At 42.0% G+C, this 21157-nt stretch overlaps 2 protein-coding genes across 2 annotated transcripts in view; both read left to right on the top strand.

The window, feature by feature from the left end:
- The window catches only part of LOC137432202 (LIM domain kinase 1), a 62097-nt gene extending 49922 nt beyond the window's left edge, over positions 1–12175 (top strand). The window contains exons 12-16 of the mRNA XM_078782935.1: positions 5119–5184; positions 5346–5553; positions 6010–6065; positions 6726–6883; positions 9929–12175. Of these exons, the coding sequence (XP_078639061.1) occupies positions 5119–5184; positions 5346–5553; positions 6010–6065; positions 6726–6883; positions 9929–10172 (732 nt within the window). The 3' untranslated portion in view covers positions 10173–12175. The remainder of the gene's footprint in view (positions 1–5118; positions 5185–5345; positions 5554–6009; positions 6066–6725; positions 6884–9928) is intronic.
- Positions 12176–13996: 1821 nt separating this feature from the next.
- On the top strand, positions 13997–14941 carry LOC144893218 (uncharacterized). The gene is made up of 2 exons (XM_078782936.1): positions 13997–14263; positions 14470–14941. The coding sequence occupies exons 1-2, from the start codon at positions 14135–14137 to the stop codon at positions 14797–14799; spliced, it is 459 nt and encodes a 152-aa protein (XP_078639062.1). The 5' UTR covers positions 13997–14134; the 3' UTR covers positions 14800–14941.
- The last annotated feature ends 6216 nt before the right edge of the window (positions 14942–21157 follow it).

Genomic DNA, 21157 nt, shown 5'->3' with positions numbered 1-21157 from the left:
AACGCTAATTGTTGTGGAATGGTGAGCATGTTTAACGATAATTGTTGTGGAATGGTGAGTATGTTTGACGCTAATTGTTGTGGAATGGTGAGCATGTTTAACGATAATTGTTGTGGAATGGTGAGTATGTTTGACGATAATTGTTGTGGAATGGTGAGCATGTTTAACGATAATTGTTGTGGAATGGTGAGCATGTTTAACGATAATTGTTGTGGAATGGTGAGCCTGTTTAACGATAATTGTTGTGGAATGGTGAGCATGTTTAACGATAATTGTTGTGGAATGGTGAGCATGTTTAACGATAATTGTTGTGGAATGGTGAGCATGTTTAACGATAATTGTTGTGGAATGGTGAGCATGTTTAACGCTAATTGTTGTGGAATGGTGAGCCTGTTTAACGATAATTGTTGTGGAATGGTGAGCATGTTTAACGCTAATTGTTGTGGAATGGTGAGCATGTTTAACGATAATTGTTGTGGAATGGTGAGTATGTTTGACGATAATTGTTGTGGAATGGTGAGCATGGTTAACGATAATTGTTGTGGAATGGTGAGCGTGTTTAACGATAATTGTTGTGGAATGGTGAGCATGGTTAACGATAATTGTTGTGGAATGGTGAGCGTGTTTAACGATAATTGTTGTGGAATGGTGAGCATGTTTAACGATAATTGTTGTGGAATGGTGAGCATGTTTAACGCTAATTGTTGTGGAATGGTGAGCATGTTTAACGATAATTGTTGTGGAATGGTGAGCATGTTTAACGCTAATTGTTGTGGAATGGTGAGCATGTTTAACGATAATTGTTGTGGAATGGTGAGCATGTTTAACGCTAATTGTTGTGGAATGGTGAGCATGTTTAACGATAATTGTTGTGGAATTGTGAGCGTGTTTAACGCTAATTGTTGTGGAATGGTGAGCATGTTTAACGATAATTGTTGTGGAATGGTGAGCGTGTTTAACGCTAATTGTTGTGGAATGGTGAGCATGTTTAACGATAATTGTTGTGGAATGGTGAGCATGTTTAACGATAATTGTTGTGGAATGGTGAGCATGTTTAACGCTAATTGTTGTGGAATGGTGAGCATGTTTAACGATAATTGTTGTGGAATGGTGAGCATGGTTAACGATAATTGTTGTGGAATGGTGAGCGTGTTTAACGATAATTGTTGTGGAATGGTGAGTATGTTTGACGATAATTGTTGTGGAATGGTGAGCATGCTTAACGATAATTGTTGTGGAATGGTGAGTATGTTTGACGATAATTGTTGTGGAATGGTGAGCATGTTTAACGATAATTGTTGTGGAATGGTGAGCATGTTTAACGATAATTGTTGTGGAATGGTGAGCATGTTTAACGATAATTGTTGTGGAATGGTGAGTATGTTTAATGATAATTATTGTGGAATGGTGAGCATGTTTAACGATAATTGTTGTGGAATGGTGAGCATGTTTAACGATAATTGTTGTGGAATGGTGAGCATGTTTAACGATAATTGTTGTGGAATGGTGAGCATGTTTAACGATAATTGTTGTGGAATGGTGAGCATGTTTAATGATAATTATTGTGGAATGGTGAGCATGTTTAACGATAATTGTTGTGGAATGGTGAGCATGTTTAACGATAATTGTTGTGGAATGGTGAGCATGTTTAACGATAATTGTTGTGGAATGGTGAGCATGTTTAACGATAATTGTTGTGGAATGGTGAGCATGTTTAACGATAATTGTTGTGGAATGGTGAGCATGTTTAACGATAATTGTTGTGGAATGGTGAGTATGTTTGACGATAATTGTTGTGGAATGGTGAGCATGGTTAACGATAATTGTTGTGGAATGGTGAGCATGTTTAACGATAATTGTTGTGGAATGGTGAGTATGTTTGACGATAATTGTTGTGGAATGGTGAGCATGGTTAACGATAATTGTTGTGGAATGGTGAGCGTGTTTAACGATAATTGTTGTGGAATGGTGAGCATGGTTAACGATAATTGTTGTGGAATGGTGAGCGTGTTTAACGATAATTGTTGTGGAATGGTGAGCGTGTTTAACGATAATTGTTGTGGAATGGTGAGCATGTTTAACGATAATTGTTGTGGAATGGTGAGCATGGTTAACGATAATTGTTGTGGAATGGTGAGCGTGTTTAACGATAATTGTTGTGGAATGGTGAGCGTGTTTAACGATAATTGTTGTGGAATGGTGAGCATGTTTCACGCCAATTGTTGTGGTACAAGTATGTATGATGATGTAATGATGTGGACTGAGGTATATCGATCATCAGAGCGCCGTTCTTGTTCATTCTAAGATATAATGTAATTATATTTGGTTCTGATGTACTGTGCTCTGTTACAGAGCGTCAGTTCTGCCGAATAAGTTTCTTGGCAAGGGTTACTGGGGTTACTTCCCAGCAGTAGTTGGGGCAGGAATTTGGAATATGTTCAGGGTGCAGGCGATGGCTCGACTTCTCTTCGAGAAGAACACTTGGATCTTTAACGTCCACCAACTCATCCCGGCAAACAGGATGTCCAGTTTAACATCCATCCGAGGGACAGCACAAACATTGATGACTCACCATACCTGTGAAATAACGGGATGACAGTTTATAGCTGGGTGGGGATTCAAACCCAAGCTGGACAGCTTCTAGGTGAGTGTGCATACTTCTTGGCCATCCTGATAGCCCTGTAATTGTATACCCCAGCCTTTTCTGCAGTTAAAGTGAGTGAGTCCTTACAGGTTCTCAGATCGATGATCTACATGCAGTGCCTTCAGAAAGTATTCACACCCCTTCACTTTTTCACATTTTGTTGTTACAGTTTGAATTTAATATGGATTAAAATAAAAACGAGTCAGGAGATGACGATGGTTCACGAGCGAGCGGTATTCAATGACGGACGGACTATAACCGAAACAGGCCCGGACATGCCAAAACGAAGGTTACTGACCTTGGAATGAGATAGAAAATAATGTATAATCAGTTATGAGGTTCGTTGGCTACACAATACCAAAAATTCGGTTTGATTCCGACAACTTTGAAACTTTGACCTTTGTCACCTTCAAAGGTCAAAGGTCGAAGATTCTGAAATTTGTTGGAAAACTTGTATTTCATGATGTATGTGATAATATAAGATCATGTACGACGTTTCACCCTATCAGGAAGCGAACAATGTAATAAAACCATCAAAAATCGACTTTTCTAAATTTCGTGACCTTGTGACCTTGACCTTGGGGTGAAAATTAAAAATCGAGCTCCGTGGGGCTAGGCACATGACATTGCCCTAACCAAATACCGAAACCACTGTCAGATTCCACCGAACCCCTCGGAGAAGATGTAGCTTGGACTCGATTATCCCATAAAAAGACATCTTTTTCGGGCGTGGCTCCGCCCACAATTGGTGCAATACGCCCACTCAAGGCAGGACACAACTAGATCATGATATCAACCTCCCACCCAAGTTTCATCAAGATCGGATGATATCATCGGGTAGTTATGCTGCGGACAGACAGACAGACAGACACACAGACACACACACAGACAGACGCACACACATGACATTGCCCTAACCAAATACCGAAACCCCTGTCAGATTCCACCGAACCCCTCGGAGAAGATGTAGCTTGAACTCGATTACCCCCTAAAAAGACATCTTTTTCGGGCGTGGCTCCGCCCACAATTGGTGCAATACGCCCACTCAAGGCAGGACACAACTAGATCATGATATCAACCTCCCACCCAAGTTTCATCAAGATCGGATGATATCATCGGGTCGTTATGCTGCGGACAGACAGATACACACCCATGACGAATATAGTGGTCACTCTGTTTCATAACTCGTGAACCAACAAGACAAAGTCTAACAGCGGCATAGCCGGGCTTGTTTGATACTTCAGTTGAAGAGGATAGTATGACCTGGGTGCGGATACCAGTTAGCAAACAAGAAAGAGCAATCGGAGATTGCAAACCCTCGCCAGGATGTATTTTCAGTGGTTTTTAAGGCTTTTGCGTTAAAACAAATATGGAGGCCGAACTACGTGGACGATGACGTCATAGTTATTATTTTTTTTAACTAATTTATTCCTTGATTATGATCAATAAATTTTATCTTGATCGGATGAAGTTTTGTACTTGTCGAATTATGACATCAGGAACATCAAGGTCAAGGTCTCTGGAGATGGACTTGTACCCTAGAGATTGTCCACGATTGGCTACAATCTTGTGTCTGCCCTCCTCAGACAATCCTCTGGTTTTCTTTCTTTTCTCCGTGCTCATTGCGGTACACACAGTGACACAAAACAGAAGAATGACTTATTTTCTCCATTCAAACTTGTTGAACGAGTTATTTTTATATTGCAGGCACCTGCATCTCACCACAGGTGAGTTCAATTCCTAAGTAAAGGAGAATCACCTGCTTGATATTTAATTATTTCTAACAACTTCTAAAAGGTGCCAATGATGTTGTCCGGACCATTTTAGGATTTCTGTGTGGAATAAGCTAAGATTTAGTAAATTTTTCAGCTTTTTTTTTTTTTGTTCCACTGAAAACCAGATGTACAAATGTGGATAACAAAATATTTTTTAATTTCAACAATTTTCTGGAAGAAATGGTACAATATTTGAAAAAAGTGCAAGGGTGCCAATATTTTTGGCCACGACTGTACCCCAAGAAGACTCGAAGCTATAATCGCTGCCAACGGCGCTTCTACGAACTATTGACTCGGGTGGGGGGTAGAAGGTAGGTGGGGGAGAGGCGAGGGTTCGGGTTAGTTAGTATTAGGGAAAAAAACGGTGAGGATTTAGGGGGAAAAAAACTCAACAAATATTTTCCATAAGAGTAATTACGGCACAGAGCCTCAAGGGCGGTGTACAGAAGCATTAAAAACCAAAACCAAATACAAGGCGCAGGGAGGTGAAATTCACTTGATGTGATGTGCACCGTGGGCAGAGTAAAAGGAGTGTCTGAAGGCCATCAAATAAAGATACAAGGACACCTGACGCTCGGACGAGGCTCGTAATCTATGTACCTCAGCGAATGTCTGCACTGTTAAATGTTCTGTCTGGTTTAGCACTGTTATGGAATCGAATTGCTTACTTTTTTGTTTTACATTTTCTGTTCCTCGCAGGCCTATTTGCACTCCATGAATATCATCCATCGTGATTTGAATTCTCCAAACTGCTTCGTTAAGTTGGTAATGGATGTTTTTTTTTCCCTATTGTTTTGAAATCTTACGGTAAATGTTTTTGGTGGGTCACGTGGTCATGAGCTACCCATGAGTGTATGGAACACAAGACCGATGTTGACGTTTATCTAATACAGAAATGTGTGTTCTCTTGTTTTGCGATATTTCAGGACAAAACCGTTGTGGTGGCCGATTTTGGGTTGGCCCGACTCATGGTGGAGGAGAAGAAGGAAGCGGGACGTTCCGGGCAGCTCGTGCCGGACGAGTCGGGGGGGCGGGAGACGGCAAGCAAACGCCGGCGATCCATCCGTTACGATCGGAGGAAGCGTTACACGGTTGTGGGAAATCCTTACTGGATGGCTCCAGAGATGATCAATGGTGCGAAATCATAGCATGTGGAATTTTGGTTCGGGGGGTTCAAAGGAATGTTTTGACTCCTCGTTGTACTCCTCCTCCTCCTCGAACCCTGGTGTTGGGCTAGCGGCTAGGGTGTCAGCTTAGGATCCTAGGATCCTGGGTTCGAAACCCGGTCGATCACTGAATTAACGCCAGGGGGGTTGACTCAGCCTGTCATCCTTCCGAGGTCGGCAAATTGAGTACCAGTTCACTGGTAATTCCCTGCTTGTCGTTAAAGGCGGCAAAAAGGGTTGGCGTCAGGAAGGGCATCCGGCCGTAAAACATTGCTTCAAAAAGGGGACCGAAAAACAACAACTACCACGGTTCCCGAAAAAGGCCAACCCCCGCTTGCGGGGAAAAATGGCCTCTAAAGGTGGTTGTACACATGGGGAATAATGGTCTGTTTTCGTATGATACATGTCTTGTTGTTTATTTTAGGAAAGAAATACGATGAAAAGGTCGACGTGTTTTCTTTTGGAATCGTCCTTTGTGAGGTAAGTGACTTGAGTAATGGTGAGGAAACAAATGGGCAAATTCATTTAATTCGGAGCCATCTGTCCACTTTGATAATCCTCTTCATCTTCACCCTTCCCTCCCCCTCAGCCTCATTTTTTTCTCATTTCATTAAAAAAAACCTCTTCTACTGTCGTGTGTATGATTCCCTCCCCCCCCGCCCCCCCAGGCCCCGACCCCCTTCCTTCAATCACAGTTGGAGTGTGTGCATGTGTATGTCTGCTTCTCCTTTAGCTTTAAGTTGCTGTATATCTGCATAATCGGTCAGTCATTCAATGAACAGTGCAAGGAATGTGAATGCAAACCAGTTGGATTATTTGGTCATCCAAATATTGTTCGTAAAATAAATAAATAAAGGTCAAATTTGACTCGTACCTTCCCATCTCATGGACATTCGTTTAATTACTTGTTATGGGTCTGGGTCAGAGGTCTGTGGATTTCCCCTTGGCATTTGATGATGATAGGCCAGTTACGAGGACACATTACTTATCTGGAAGATAATATGGTGTGCGCACACACACACACACACACACACACACACACACACACACACACACACACACACACACACACACACGTCACACACCTATTTTAATTGCATGTGCTTTGTTGTCCTTTCCCTCCTCGTTATCCTTCTCTAGATCATCGGCAGAGTCAATGCAGACCCAGACTACCTTCTCCGAACACAAGATTTTGGCCTCAACATTTCTGCTTTCTTGGAGAAGCATTCACTGGAAGGTTCTCCCTCTGGATTCTTTCCTCTTGCCATCTTGTGCTGCCACATTGATGCAGAGACGAGGTGAGACCGTTATATGGAAGCTTTTTGCTGCTTGCGGTCGGACATTTCATGGCAATTTGGTCCACCATGTCTATATGATAACCCAGTTGCTTTAAAAATGAAATGTCATTGCTCACAGTTTCATTTAAAGTCGAGTCTTGTGGACGAATACCATTTAAGAATGCAGTAGATGAACAAGGAGGCAAAGACAAGTTCCTCTTGTGCCGAGTGGCAGACAGGTACGCATTTGTAAACCGGATTGCAAGGAATAAGGATCGAGGACTAAAGTAAAACGCCAGATGAAAACTGGAAACTGCACCAGCAAAGCAGGAGCCCGTCAGGGTGCAAAGTTCCGTGAGTCCAGACCAATGAGCTTGCGAGGATGTCAGATGACCTGCGGAACGTGCAGAACTGGAGGTGAAAGGGAGGAATTTGTGTCAAAACAACAAGTTTGGAGGAACCGTTACTTAATTTGTTTAACATGGATTCAAATGGGTTTGTTTTCAAATTTACAAAATTTACAAATTTCAAATTTTCAAATTTAGATGGATTCAAATTTACTTAATTTGTTTGAAATTCCAACTTTTTTCCTGGAAGTCCTGGCAGTGTCCATATGTTTTATACCTCTCCCACCGCCCCCTTCCCATGCCCCCCCCTCCCCCCCCAAAGCCCTCTCCCTCCCACAGATCTCTCCATGTCTCTCGGTCCCTGCTCTCAAATGTTGTGTTTGTGTCCTTCCTCCTCTCTCCCCATCTTGTCTACCGCTCCCGATGTTATATGTTTTATGTGTCGGTTTGTCTTTCTGTGTGATTAATGTTCGCTCTTTCACGAGCCTCGGTCTTGTATACCAAAAAAAAAAAAAAAAATTTGCGTACGTTCCCAGACCTCCTCCATTTTGGTTAACCCTGGACTTGCAAAACATTGCATGTTCGAGTATGGTAACAAGTTCCAGGGGCATGTCCTGCTTGATCCATGTCTCGGTAATGGCGCAAACGTCGATGTTCAAGTCGAGGATAACAGGCGAAAGCTCATCAAACTTATTGCAGGCAGAGCTTGCGTTGCACTAAAGGAATGAACGGAGGGTCGGAGTAAAGGGTAGTGTTGATGAAGTGATATGGACTACCACCAAATTACTCAAGGTAACTGCTCACATTTTAATGGCAGAACATCGTCGGGGGGGGGGGGGGGGGAGGGGGGGAAGCAATTATTGGTATGGCTTGGACACGTGGGCCTGTGCTTGGCTTTCCATGACCCAGACCCAGCTCGAACTCCCCTGAGAGTTGAGGACGTTTGTTGCAAATATAACTCTTTCATGAAAGTCCAAGTAATTCGAGGAATAGAGAGGGTTGAAACATCAGAACCGATATTCAACAACTGTTGAAATTATAATGTTGAAATAATAATGAAAAATCCAAATAAAATGTATTTTACAATCAAAACAAAGGTTCCTCCGGCTCCTCCTGACCATGTAGCCAATGTCGTCAGCAGATACTCGGTGTACCTGAGAGCACCTAAAATCCCAAATCTTCCAGATCCCTTAAGTGGTCCCCGAGCCCCACGCCTTGATGGCTTCACGCTTGCGGCATCTAGGCGAGTATGCACCCTGTTCCCTTCATTTCTGGAAACCCCCCTTCAGAAAATCCTGGATCTGCTGAAATGGTGGACGTAAAGGATCGCACGGTGTCCTTCGCGAAGAAAAGGCGAGCAATCGGCACCCTGAACAAATTCCAAATTTGCGCACACTGTCGAGTATCTTTTATCAGAGTGCAGAACCGTCCAGGATTTTAACTCTAGCCAAGAAACTATAACCCTATGGTGAGAGCAATGGTGCACAATACAAAAACCATAAACACAAAACCTTCTTTACAAACCTATTTTGTTTTTATGCCTCCATCAACGAAGTCAACGGAGGCATTATGTTTTCAGGTTGTCCGTCCGTCCGTCCATCCATGATAGGTTTTCGTTACCGTGATAACTTGAGAACAGCTGAAGGGATCTTAGTCAAATTTGGTGCAGGTATGTCTAATGAGGTAAAGATGAACTGATTAGATTTTAGGGTCACGAGGTCAAAGGTCAGAGGTCATGTTACGTTAAAAATCCTGTTACCGCGATAACTTGTGAACCAGTGATGGGATTCTGACCAAATTTGTACAATTATGTCGAATGATTTAAAGATGAACTGATTCGATTTTGGAGTCAAAAGGTCAAAGTCTGTAATAGGTCTTTTACTTGAGAATGGCTGAAGGGATCGAATTAAAATTTGGTGCAGGTATGTATAATGATGTAAAGATTAACTGATTAGATTTTGGGGTCCTGCGGTCAAAGGCCATAGGTCATGCCAGGTAAAAATGTGATAACTTATGAACAGCTGAAGGGATTTAAATTAAACTTGGTACAGGTATGTTAATGATGTAAAGATTAACTGATTTGATTTTGAGGCAAGGGGTCAAAGGTCATGTCTGATAAAAATTTGATAACTTGAGAACAGCTGAATGGATTTAAATCAAACTTGGTACAAGTATTATAATGACTTAATAATGTGGGCGGAGGCATATCAGTCCACGTTGTGATGTCAGTGTTGTTCTTGTTAGTTATTCATGTTTTAAGTTCCATTATACTCTCACTTGTGATTATAACATGGCCTTCGCTGTTTTCTCCCTTATAGCTAGGTGCTATATGTATATAAGACCACTCTTCTTTGAATCGTGATGATCCATTGGCCTGCTGAGGCAGTTTCTTGGCTATTGGGCGCAATCCTGGACGGGTCGCCACTCTGGCGCATTATACTCGAATGGTTCGTTCATTCCAGTAAGCTGGTACTCATGATGCTGACCTCTGAAGGATTACAGGCTGAGTCAACCCACCTGGAGTTAATTTGTCGGCTATTAATAAAAACGTGTTTGTGTTTGTGTTTGTGTTAGTTATACTTTGCTACAAGTTTCTTGGTACCTGTGCTATGTAATAAAAATAAAATAAAATCCAACCAAATCTATGGATGTTCACCTGCCCTTTGCACCTTTATTGATGCTTTGCTTTCCTCGGTTTCCTTTGATGGCTGTTCCACAGACCAGGATTCGTGCAGCTGTGTGAATGGTTGGAATCGATGAAGCGCCATTTGGAGCTCGGTGTGACCCCTCCACCAGAGCTCGAAGAGCTGCAGCAGAAATTCCGTCAGCGATACCCACAAAGCCTTGCTCACCAGTCGCCCCAGATGGAAATGGAAACGTGCCACTTGGAATCCTCCCCGAGAGAGGGCACGTCAGACGAACAGCATGCAAGCCGTGAGCATTCGAAGAACAGCTGCTGGTAGCGTGCACACCTGCTTTCTGTGGTCACTGCCATACCTGGACACCGGCTACGAGATGTTCACTGGAAGGCGGGAGGTGATGGTCAAGTCTCAACTTGGAATCGACACAAGGTAGAAATGCGACGGACTTTGTGAAGTCGATAAGAACTATTTTATTTGAAATCGACCGAGTTGGAATCCCCATCACCGATGCCAGTCCCCTCACCCGGTTTACCTTCGACACCCGTGGGTCCGACGCCATAACCTCCCGAGTTCCAGTTTTCACGGTTACCCAAAGATTGTCGTTTGGATGCCTTTTCAATCCCTAGCCTCTTGTGCTTTGTTTACAATTCCCTGATTGTCATCACCTGTTTGTTTTGGTCATCTGTTTGTTTACATCGACTGTTTATTTTTGTTTACAAACGCGGGTTTGTACACAGCCGTGCGGAAGTCCCGGTTGCAATTGTGCCGTGCGATTTTGTGTGACGCGATAAGTGCCATCTTTGAGGAAGCGGAAGCGACAGGGTGCTTGGCTTGAAACCACAGCTGCCTGCCCGTGCGCCGTGCGGTCGAGGAAGTATTTCTGCCGTTTCGATGAATCCACTTGATTTGCTTGCACTGTCAGAACAAAGCCATCGGTGAGTTTTCCCTGCGAGAGCAGTTTGCAGTCGTGGTTTGAACCTTTTTTCTTTAATTATTATTATTCATATTTTTGTAATTATTATTTTTCTCAAGCTATGTAAATGTATAAATCGTGAATAAGAATTGCAATAAGTTTGAAATGGAGTCGTTTTGGTGAAAGGTTTTGAAAGTTTTTATTTTTTAAAATCTAAATTGTCTGGTTACATTGTTCTTGTTTTTTTTATCTGAAATTTTCCGTCGTTCTAATAACCCGATCAAGCCCAGGAGCGCGAGCGAGCTGGGCAAAGCAACAATTTTCATTTCCTTCCTTCCAACTTGCTGGGACAGATTATTTATTTATTTTTCACCATGAACTCTGCGGCATGTAAAAAATGCTAGGTAGTTGTGGACGCGTTATTTTGTTATCGCAAGCTTCGGACGGTGAACCTTTGCATAGGTTTTGGGATTGGGATCAATTGCTCGTCGTGCAGTCGGACGTTTCGCGCCTACATCTCGATGACGTATCGAATGGTAAAATGGACGAAACCTTTTGTAGAAAGTTTAGAATTGGAATGGCACGTTGACCTTTTGGATGAAGACCCCATGATGTTGATCAGTTCTCTCTGGCCCTCTTGAAGCTCTTGATCTGCGTGTGTGAGCTGAAAACATCTGAAATATATGATGGAGTTGAAATCACGTGATTATTTTTATAGGCCGTGCTACATGCTTTGCCATCCCCCTCGGCGTTCCTCCGGTATAACTAACTCACCTACCGGTAGCATAGCAGGATGGCGTGGTAACGGAGCATACCTGCAGGTTAACTCGGCTGCCTGGAAGAGCTGTTTTTGTTTTTAATAGAAATCTATAATCCTCTGCCATTGGTCTAGACCTGCCTGATGCATATTAAGTCTTCTCTCGTGTCGGCTCGAGAAACTATCTGCTGTTTGCTAGAATGTTCCGATTGCATGCTCCTAACACGAGATATCTGCACGTTGTTCACTGCCTGAAAAATTAGAGGAGTTTATCTGCTAAGTAATCGTATTATCGACTGGTTTTAGCACACCTGTTGATACTTGGCAGACCTGACGACTGAGATTGAAACTTCAACCTGTGACATTTTGACTTTCATTTCATGACATTAACTAATCTATATAGTGGTGCACCTTGGCGATTTCAACCTTTGACCTATGATCGGCTGGACCGAGTTGGTTTAACCTTGTGGAGATGTTACATGTTCGTTGCCAATGTAGAATCAAGTCTAGATGCAATACGTTTATTTTACTTTAGTGTATTGTACGTTCTTTTCAATCTTAAATGTTCTTCACTTTCGTGGCTTGATGCACTTTAGACAGGTGTGAATATATCATGTTGGGATTTTATGATGATTAATAAATGTGAGGATACGACCACGTCCTTGATTGTTGCTGTTTTCACCATAATCTTCATCTATTTGGTTACAAAATACCAACTAGATGGTATTCATAGAATACTTACCCTGCACATTCAACTTGTTGCGAGCCAACTCTTCTGTTTTTGAACATATTTTTTTTGATCCAATATGGCTGGCAGACGACGTGAGCGATGACATCATAAATTTATATTCTCTTATATAATTGTTGCATAGATCACACCCAATACATTTCAAACTGATCAGACTAAGCGTTGTCCTTGTCGAATTATGACGTCATAATTATGGCACCAATGGTGTCATCGTTAACGACACCTCTTCCCCATATGGAGTTCTTTACAATGAGCCATGTTTCAATTTTTTCCATGCAGCGGTTTTGGAGAAATAGAGGTGCAACATTTTTTGTTTTTTCCAAGATGATGCCTGTACCACATGACCTATGACGTCATGATTATCATTAAAATATACATGAGGAAGCGCTCCTATGGTGAAAATTTCGTGCCCATCAGGCCAACAGTTGCTGAGAAAAAAAATTCACAATGATCGGATAAGCGTTGTAGTTGTCGAATTATGATGTCATAATGAAGGCACCGATGACATCCTCATTAACATATCTTATTCCCCAAGGGGAGTGCTTGACAATGAGCCATGTTTCAATTTTTTCCATGCAGCGGTTTTGGAGAAATAGAGGTGCAACATTTTTCGTTTTTTCCAAGATGACGCCTGTACCACATGACCGATGATTATCATTAAAATATACATGAGGAAGCGCTCCTATGGTGAAAATTTCGTGCCCATCAGACCAACAGTTGCTGAGAAAAAAAATTCACAATGATCGGATAAGCGTTGTAGTTGTCGAATTATGATGTCATAATGAAGGCACCGTTGACATCATCATTAACATATCTTATTCCCCAAGGGGAGTGCTTGACAATGAGCTATGTTTCAATTTTTTCCATGGATCGGTTTCGGAGATACAGAAGTGCAACTTTTTTCGATTCTTTTCAAGGATTGCGTCTACCACGTGACCTATGACGTTATAATTATCATTAAAAAAGTATACATGGGGAGCTGCACATATTCTGAAAATTTAATGTCCATCGGACTAACAGTTGCAGAGGAATTTTTGTTTTATTTTATGTTGCAGTTTCTGATAAGATCAAGCATTGTAATTGTCAAATTATTACATCATAATTAAGGCACCAATGACATCACCATCAACATATCTTATTCCACATGGTGAGTACTTGGCAATGAGCCATGTTTCAGTTTTTTCCATTGAGTGGTTTGGGAGATATAGAGGTGTAACGTTTTTCCAAGATGGCATCCATACCACGTGACCTATGACGTCATAATTACGAATAAAAAATTTCTACAGGCGGAGGCGCTTCTATGGTAAAATTTCTTGACGATCGGAACAACGGTTGCCGAGAAAATGAATTTTTAAAATGCAGACACGTACGCACACGTACGTACCTGAATGCTTAACCGCACTTTTGGCTTCGCGAGCGCAGGGTAATTAGTCTAGTGGGTAGAAGGGGGGTCTGTGCACCCCCCTGAAATCAACTTCTAATCAATGTCTCTATATCAGAAAAAATGCGTAGAAAACGATTAGCTATGTTAAAAAATTCAAAAAGTGTCCCACGTATTATTTTTATGCAAATGTATACAAATTAGTGTCATTACAGAAAAATACAATTTACCATATTGCTGCTATATTTGTGACCAAATGACTTTTACCACATCCATCATTCATCATCCTCGCTTTCAATGAAATCATCAAAGTGAAACTCGTCCTCTTCTTCTTCCTCATCTTCGCTGTCCACCTCTTCATGATCTCCACAGTCCAGTAGATCAACCAGAGAAGCTGGGAGGTTGAGGCACGGCAGCTCAGAAAAGATCATTATAGCTGGACCAGCAACCAGGAAGCCATACAATCTCAAGACATTCCTTGCAAATGATGACAGCAAAAAGCAGCTCTGCCAGCTTCTGCTGCGAGTGTGGAGTCGTCAACAAGCCGTTTCGAGGCTGGAGAGAACTGGTTGTGGAGGCGAGAGCCCATCAACTCATCTCATCAAATGGCAAGGTGAGTTAAAGGTTATACTATTTCAAGAAACCTAAAAATAAAAGCATGAACCTATGTATGCACTTCATTCATTACCTGAGCAAAAACAATCGAGTACCCATCTCCTTATTGATAATTGTCTGTAATCTCACATCCTTGTGTGAGGTATCCTGCTTTCTTTCATGTCAAACTGCTTTTCACAAAATTCAAGCCTTTTTATGTTTCAGGTTGAAGTGCGTGAGCTCCCCACTATCTACAGCAACCAGGAAGAGACAGATACAAGCGTGGTGCTGCACCTTCATCACGCCGCCGCCCTCGGCTACAAGAATGCTGTGGTCAGAACCCCTGACACGGATATCTTTGTGATTCTACTCTACCACGCCCACACCATCAAGCTCACTATATACCTGGATGCAGGATCAGGAAAGCATCGACAGCTACTCAACCTCTCTGAGCTTGCAGAATCCTACGGAGAAGATTACTGTGCCACTCTTCTTGGATTTTACGTGTTCACTGGAGAGGACTGCACCAAGGCAAGGGGAAGGTGGGTCCCCTGAAAAAGCTGGAGAAGAACCCCAGGTTTCAGAAGGCCTTCAGGCAACTCGGTGATTGGAACATCAAGCCTCAGGTGCTGCAGCAGTTGGAGCAGTTCACTTGCCTGATGTATGGACAGAGTCACGAGTCTTCTGTGGACGTCATCCGTACAAAGCTGCTGCGGAAGATGGTGGGGGAGGACAACAAACTTACATCAAAATCTAAGGAGGACCTGGCTCGCCTTCCTCCCTGCCATTCTGCACTGAAGCCACACGTCCAACGTGTAAACCACCGTCTTGCACTGCACAAGCGAGCTCACGAACCCTTCATAGAAAAGCCAAAACCCTCCAGTGTAGGACAGGGATGGACGCTGACTGAGGAAGGACTGTTGGAACCGGTGTGGTCCTGTCCTACCAGCTTCTCTGGTTGATCTACCGGACTGTGGAGATCATGAAGAGGTGGACAGCGAAGATGACGAAGAAGAAGAGGACGAGTTTGACTTTGATGATTTCATTGAAAACGAGGATGATGAATGATGGATGTGGTAAAAGTCATTTGGTCACAAATATAGCACCAATATGGTAAAATTGCCATAAAAAGTCCCTCTTAATGTGTAACGTTGACCTAGATCTAGTGACAAATCAAATTCTTGGTATTACAGGCACTTCAGAATTTGCAGGTTAACATGTTACCATGTACACATTTCCTTTCTATTTGAGTGCTTTTTGTAATTATCCTTGACCCTCAAAATGGGTCTAGACTCTAGACATCTTATTTGTGCAGTTATCTGCAGTATTGGTTGAGATAAAGTGAAAATTGTATTTTTCTGTAATGACGACACTAATTTGCATAAAAATAATACGTGGGACACTGCATTTTTAAACATAGCTAATCGTTTTCTACGTATTTTTTCTGATATACAGTCACGTGAAAAAGTAAGTACACCCCATGTAAAGTTTTGACTTTTTCAACATATTTCAACATACAGCTATTTGATCTTCATTTCAACAATATTGACAGATAAAGGTGATATAATATAACAAATATCATGAAACATTTACATTTTGTAGTCCATTGTATAATTTAAATCAACATAAATGCAAATTTCGCATGTGGAAAAAGTAAGCACACCCTTGGCTCTAACAGGTGGTATTGCCCCCTTTGGCAGAAACAACCTCAAGTAGGCGTTTCTTATAACTGTCTACCAGTCTCTGACATCGACTGGGAGAAATTTTTGCCCACTCCTCCATGCAGAATTCTTTCAGCTGTGTGATGTTTGAGGGGTTTCTTGCATGCACAGCTCGTTTCAAATCCCCCCACAACATCTCGATGGGATTTAGATCCGGGCTTTGACTTGGCCATTCCAGAACCCTCCATTTCTTTCTTTTCAGCCATTCCTTGGTGGATTTACTGGTATGTTTAGGGTCATTGTCATGCTGCAAGGTCCACCTTCGGTTGAGCTTCAACTTTCCGACAGATGGCCTCACATCACATCCGACAGATGGCAAATTCTCGTTATGATTTTTTTAATGGTATATATCTGTAGATCATATTTTGAGATGAGAGCCATCACAGAGTAGTAGCTTATTGGTAGATATCACCTCTTGAATGTATCGACCCTATGCACGTAAAACCCAAAAAAAACGCACTCCGTGAATTTCATTCATTATGCAAATATACCTCCAAGTGGACTAGTATAACATAATAAGCACACAATAATACATATAATACCTTGTGTCCTTTTCCACACTCAACCACTCACAATTTGTTGATGTATTTTGCTATTAATGTGGAAATTATGCTAGAATTGCAATGTAAAATTTTGTTGATTTTTATCAATTATGTGTTATTCCCCTGAAATATATTTTGGTGCCATGCACACTTGCACAGGCCCCATTTGAACTCAGTTGGCTTCCACAATGTATCTAGGATACAAGAATGAATGAAAAGTGATTATTTTTCTTTCTCCAATAACCTAATAGATTGATATCTAAATTTTCAACAAACAAAGTTCAACAGATGTGTAATCATACTCCTGCTGGTTTTATACAAACTGCCAAATGATACTCACAACCATGTACTTATAAAATCTGTAACAGATACAAAGTCAAACAGATACACAAGTCACAAATGAATATCCCTGTTATTGTGTTAAAGCTTTAATAACTGAATGCCAACACAGTACCCGCAAATATGCAATGTTCTTGAAATTTCAATGATCATGGATCACCATCACGGACTTTCAAGTTCATGATCCTCATCATCTGTATCAGAGTCCCCTAGATCCACAGAGACTTCTTCAACTGGCTGATTGTTGCATGTCTGTAGCTTACACATATCCGTACACTTCAGTCCATTGGTAAGGCATGTGCAATCAGGTATTTTGCATGAGTGTTCACACTTGCAGGAGACAAGCTACAACACGGCATCTGGTGCTGGTGAACCTCGCATCCACTCAATGGCCAGCGTTCCATCCTCATCTGTGGTCCATCCACATCCTTGAGGGCTTGACACAAAGGGTTTACTTTGAAGGCTGCGCCTCCAAATAAGGCTAACCCCCGCTCTTGCAGGGAAAATGGCCTTAAAATGCCTGTTGTTGTTGCTGCGCCTCCAAATAGCAGCTTGGTAATTGGCACGAAGGACATGCAGGAACAGACGATCTTCACAGGGTGGAAGTTGGCTGGATTCCACCTCTCCTCGTTTGGCACAAAATATTTGATATCGCAACTCATTGACATTACAGGTGTTGGTAGAAGGTACATACATGTGACATGTGATCTCTTGTAGCTTTTGAAACAGTTCTGTGGATACCTCCCATGACTGTCCAAGCTGACTGAAGGCCTCCTGATATCTTATTTAACTTCATTTGTTTCAACGCGATCATTTTTCCTCTGCCTGCAAATGCACTAACAGTATCACAACCAGTAAATGCATGAAGTCCAATCAGAGCTTCACATTCACTGCCTCCCATTGATTGGGCTAGTCTACTAATATCAATATAACGTGTCTGGTTTTTTGTTCCACACTTCTGATAAATAGGGGCTGGAGTGTCTTTTTGTAGTCCAAGGCAAATTATGAGGACATCTGCATCTTCAGCAGTTACCACCACAGCCTTGTATCCAGCTTCAGCTGCATGCAGGGCATGTAGAAGCATGCGGGTGTCGGCTTCTTGTGTAGAATTGAGGTCTGTAACTTCTTCATAGTGCTCCTTAGTGAATCTGTAGCAAACCTCCTCACAGGTTACAAAGAGTACTTTGTCTTGTAGCTTTTCCCTATATTTGGGCAGTTTCCACTCCTCAACCAAGAACTTTATTAGATTCGCTTTATTGGAAGAGCTGCATAGTAGTTTCCTCCATTGCTGGATGTTGTGACCGGGGGCAATGCTGCTAAACTGGACGGCCATGCTTGCACCTCTGTTGCACCTTTCTGCATCTTTGATGGATGTCTCTTGATAAACATCAAAGACCACATCAATCCGCTGACTCTGACCTCCTTCATGAAAAACCATTAACATTGCTGATTCAGCCAGCTGTGAAAATGTCTCGTCATCCCCTTTCATTTTCTGTACCAAGCTCATTCCATCAATGATAGTTGCTGATGGTTGTGGAATGACTTCTGCTGGTGAAACGTTTTTCTCCAGTTCTCTGACAAGTGCTGCTTTGTTTGTTTTCCGTAGAGATCCATCCCCATTTGCAAGCGCCCATGGCAGGGGACCCAGGGGGTGAGCCAAAACATCACTTGGGTGCAGTTCCCGGCTCTGGGCAACAAGGACCATGTGTCCAAACAGATTCCTGTCTGCCTTTAGAACTACTTGTTTGGCCTGTGCTTGTCTACTGGGTTTCTTCCTGATGTTAGAGAATGTTTTCAAGTTCTTTTTTGTCATATTGTCATCGAACATTGCAGTTGGTGGACTCGTCTCCAGGCGTGAAATCTTGAAGTCCTGGTATGCCTTCTCACCTACCCTATGAGCACTGAGAAGATCATTTTCAATCTCTGGTGGGGAAACAGTAGCAGTTGACAAGCTGACAAATTCTATATTTTCAGAACTCAGTGGATTTAACCAGCTAGACTCCATAATGTCCACCAAGGATTGGATGTCGGCCTCATATTTCCGGATCCTTGGTAATTGCAGATCTGGATGGTACAGATTGGATTTGCCTCGACCTATCATGTCTCTCAACTGCCTGAGATACATGGTGCGAATGCAAAATTTCCTTGCACATCGTTTTGGGATCTCAGGTAAAAAAACACAGACAATGTTCACTCCAGGTAGGAATTAACAGATTTTTATGTTTCTTCTATGAAAATCAAAAATTAAATACATTTTGGATCCCTAAGGCATATTATTTGTTGATAATTGACTAATAGGAATATGTTACATCATTTTGAATGATACTACCAATATACGCAAATACCAATATACGCAAATATTCGGGTACCGAAACAGTAAATTGCAAAATAAATAGACTAAGCTACTCTTCTGGAAAGGTTATCACATATTAATTCACTTATATGGACCCAACCAATAATGTAGTACCACTGAAGTTTTGCCCCCTAATATGGTACCGATATCTGGTCTGGCCCATGGACTACTAGACTCGATGACCTGTTTGCCGAGACGTTTCGATGTTTAACGGCATCTTCCATCTGAAGTGCTTTGGCTTTGGTTTGTGAGTTACCCTGATACCTTGACACTTTTGAGGTGTTCTCACAGTGACCACTTGACTTCTATTTAGTGAAATTATCCCGTCAGCAGAAAAGGGTCTCTTTCACTTTTTATTAAAAGATCTCTCAAACATTTATTACCTCACATTGGCAAAGTGAAAGGCAGGGTTAAGCAATTGGTTTTGTTTGTTTATTGGTGAAATAAATTTTGCCAAATATGTCGATCGGTTCGATTGGTTTGGTCGTTTGTTACTTGCAAAATCAAAGATTTCAAGTAAATTGGTCGGTCGACTGTTATTCTGCCTGTTTGTGTGTTTGTTTGTTTGTCACTCACCAACAGGTCACAATTCTAAACTGATCATCATTAAACTTTACCAAGTTGTAGAGTTAGTCACACCTGAGAACTCTATTGATTTTGAGTTCAAATTTCCAAAAACGTCATTTTTCATCTTATTGATTTGAAAGTTGAACAGCATTTGCATATTGTCACCGAATTGGGAAACCTACTATTTTTGAGGTCAAAAGGTCAACAAACTTCTAAAATCAATTTTCATCCGATTGACCTGAAATTTAAAGCGCAATTGCATAGTGAATCACTGAATTGGGGAAACCAACTATTTTTGAGGTCAAAAGGTCAACTCGAGGCCAAACTTCTAAAATCCATTTTCATCCGATTGACCCGAGCTATGATTAAGATCGTAAATTTTAATCTTAATAGAATGGACAATTTGATGTTTCCATGGCAACTTTCATTGGGGCGGGTGGGGCTGGATCCTGCAAGTATCGTGTTGTTGTTTGTCCGCTCAGTACAGTCTAAACTGCTCAACCAATCGTTCTGAAACTTTTCAGATTGTAGGCACCGTCCCTACGATGGCCCGCAACAAAATCTGTAAAAATCGGTCGACGCGTTATGACATGACATTGTAAAAACATATATCATGTTATGGGCGATAACTCTGGAACCGGAAGTCATAATGACACGTATGTATGTGTAATACACACACACACACACCACACACATTTATAATCGGTGTGATATTACTGGCCTTTAGTGAAAACATTGATATATTTGAAATTTGGTCGAGCTGCTTGTTTGAACCTGAGGTTTTTTTATTGTACACAGTGGAGGCTCATGGGAGATCTGGAATACTGGAACAGACAAAAACAGGACGTGAAATACATGAACGGTGAGGAAAAAGCTGAACATTAGGAGGGTTTTGGATCTCGTTGATGGGGGTGGAAAAGATCATGGTTTTGGATTGGAGCAATCCAAGATGGTGATGACAGCTTTCTTGAAGACCTGGAGGGAAGAGTGAGATTGAAGAGGATGTGGAAATTGGTTTCACAGGTGAGTAGTAATCCTGGATTTGGGTAGTTTCACCAGAAGGGAGTTGGTGATGGACCGAGTGTGCCCTGGAGAAACCTGGGGGTGGGGTGAGATGGGAAAGAGCAGAGGGGGCAAGACCAGAAATGAGGTGGAAGAAGGCAGAGACCAACAACCTTTCTGAGATGTTGAAGTGATAGACCCATATCATCATCATCATCATCCTCAGCGGGTCGATCTCGATCGGACACTACAGACAATCTTTGCATAGAAGTGGTGGAAGTCAGTTTGGAGGACTGTGGAGTGGAAGAAGCCTTCAGTTCTCTGCATAGGTCACTCCTCCAAACAACATTCATCTTTACTGATGCTGCCCGGGCTTTCGCAATCCGGAC

Source organism: Myxine glutinosa, chromosome 8 (genome assembly GCF_964187855.1).
Source record: "Myxine glutinosa chromosome 8, kmMyxGlut1.1, whole genome shotgun sequence".
NCBI classification, from domain to species: Eukaryota; Metazoa; Chordata; class Myxini; order Myxiniformes; family Myxinidae; genus Myxine; species Myxine glutinosa.
Note: the sequence above shows the minus strand (reverse complement) of the source record. Positions and strands in the feature narration are given on the sequence as shown.

Bases quoted from the DNA above. Each gene is read 5' to 3' on its own strand.
- LOC144893218 (XM_078782936.1), top strand. From the start codon at position 14,135: ATGATGACAGCAAAAAGCAGCTCTGCCAGCTTCTGCTGCGAGTGTGGA. The intron at 14,264-14,469 runs GTGAGTTAAAGG...TTTATGTTTCAG, and splicing joins TCATCTCATCAAATGGCAAG to GTTGAAGTGCGTGAGCTCCC.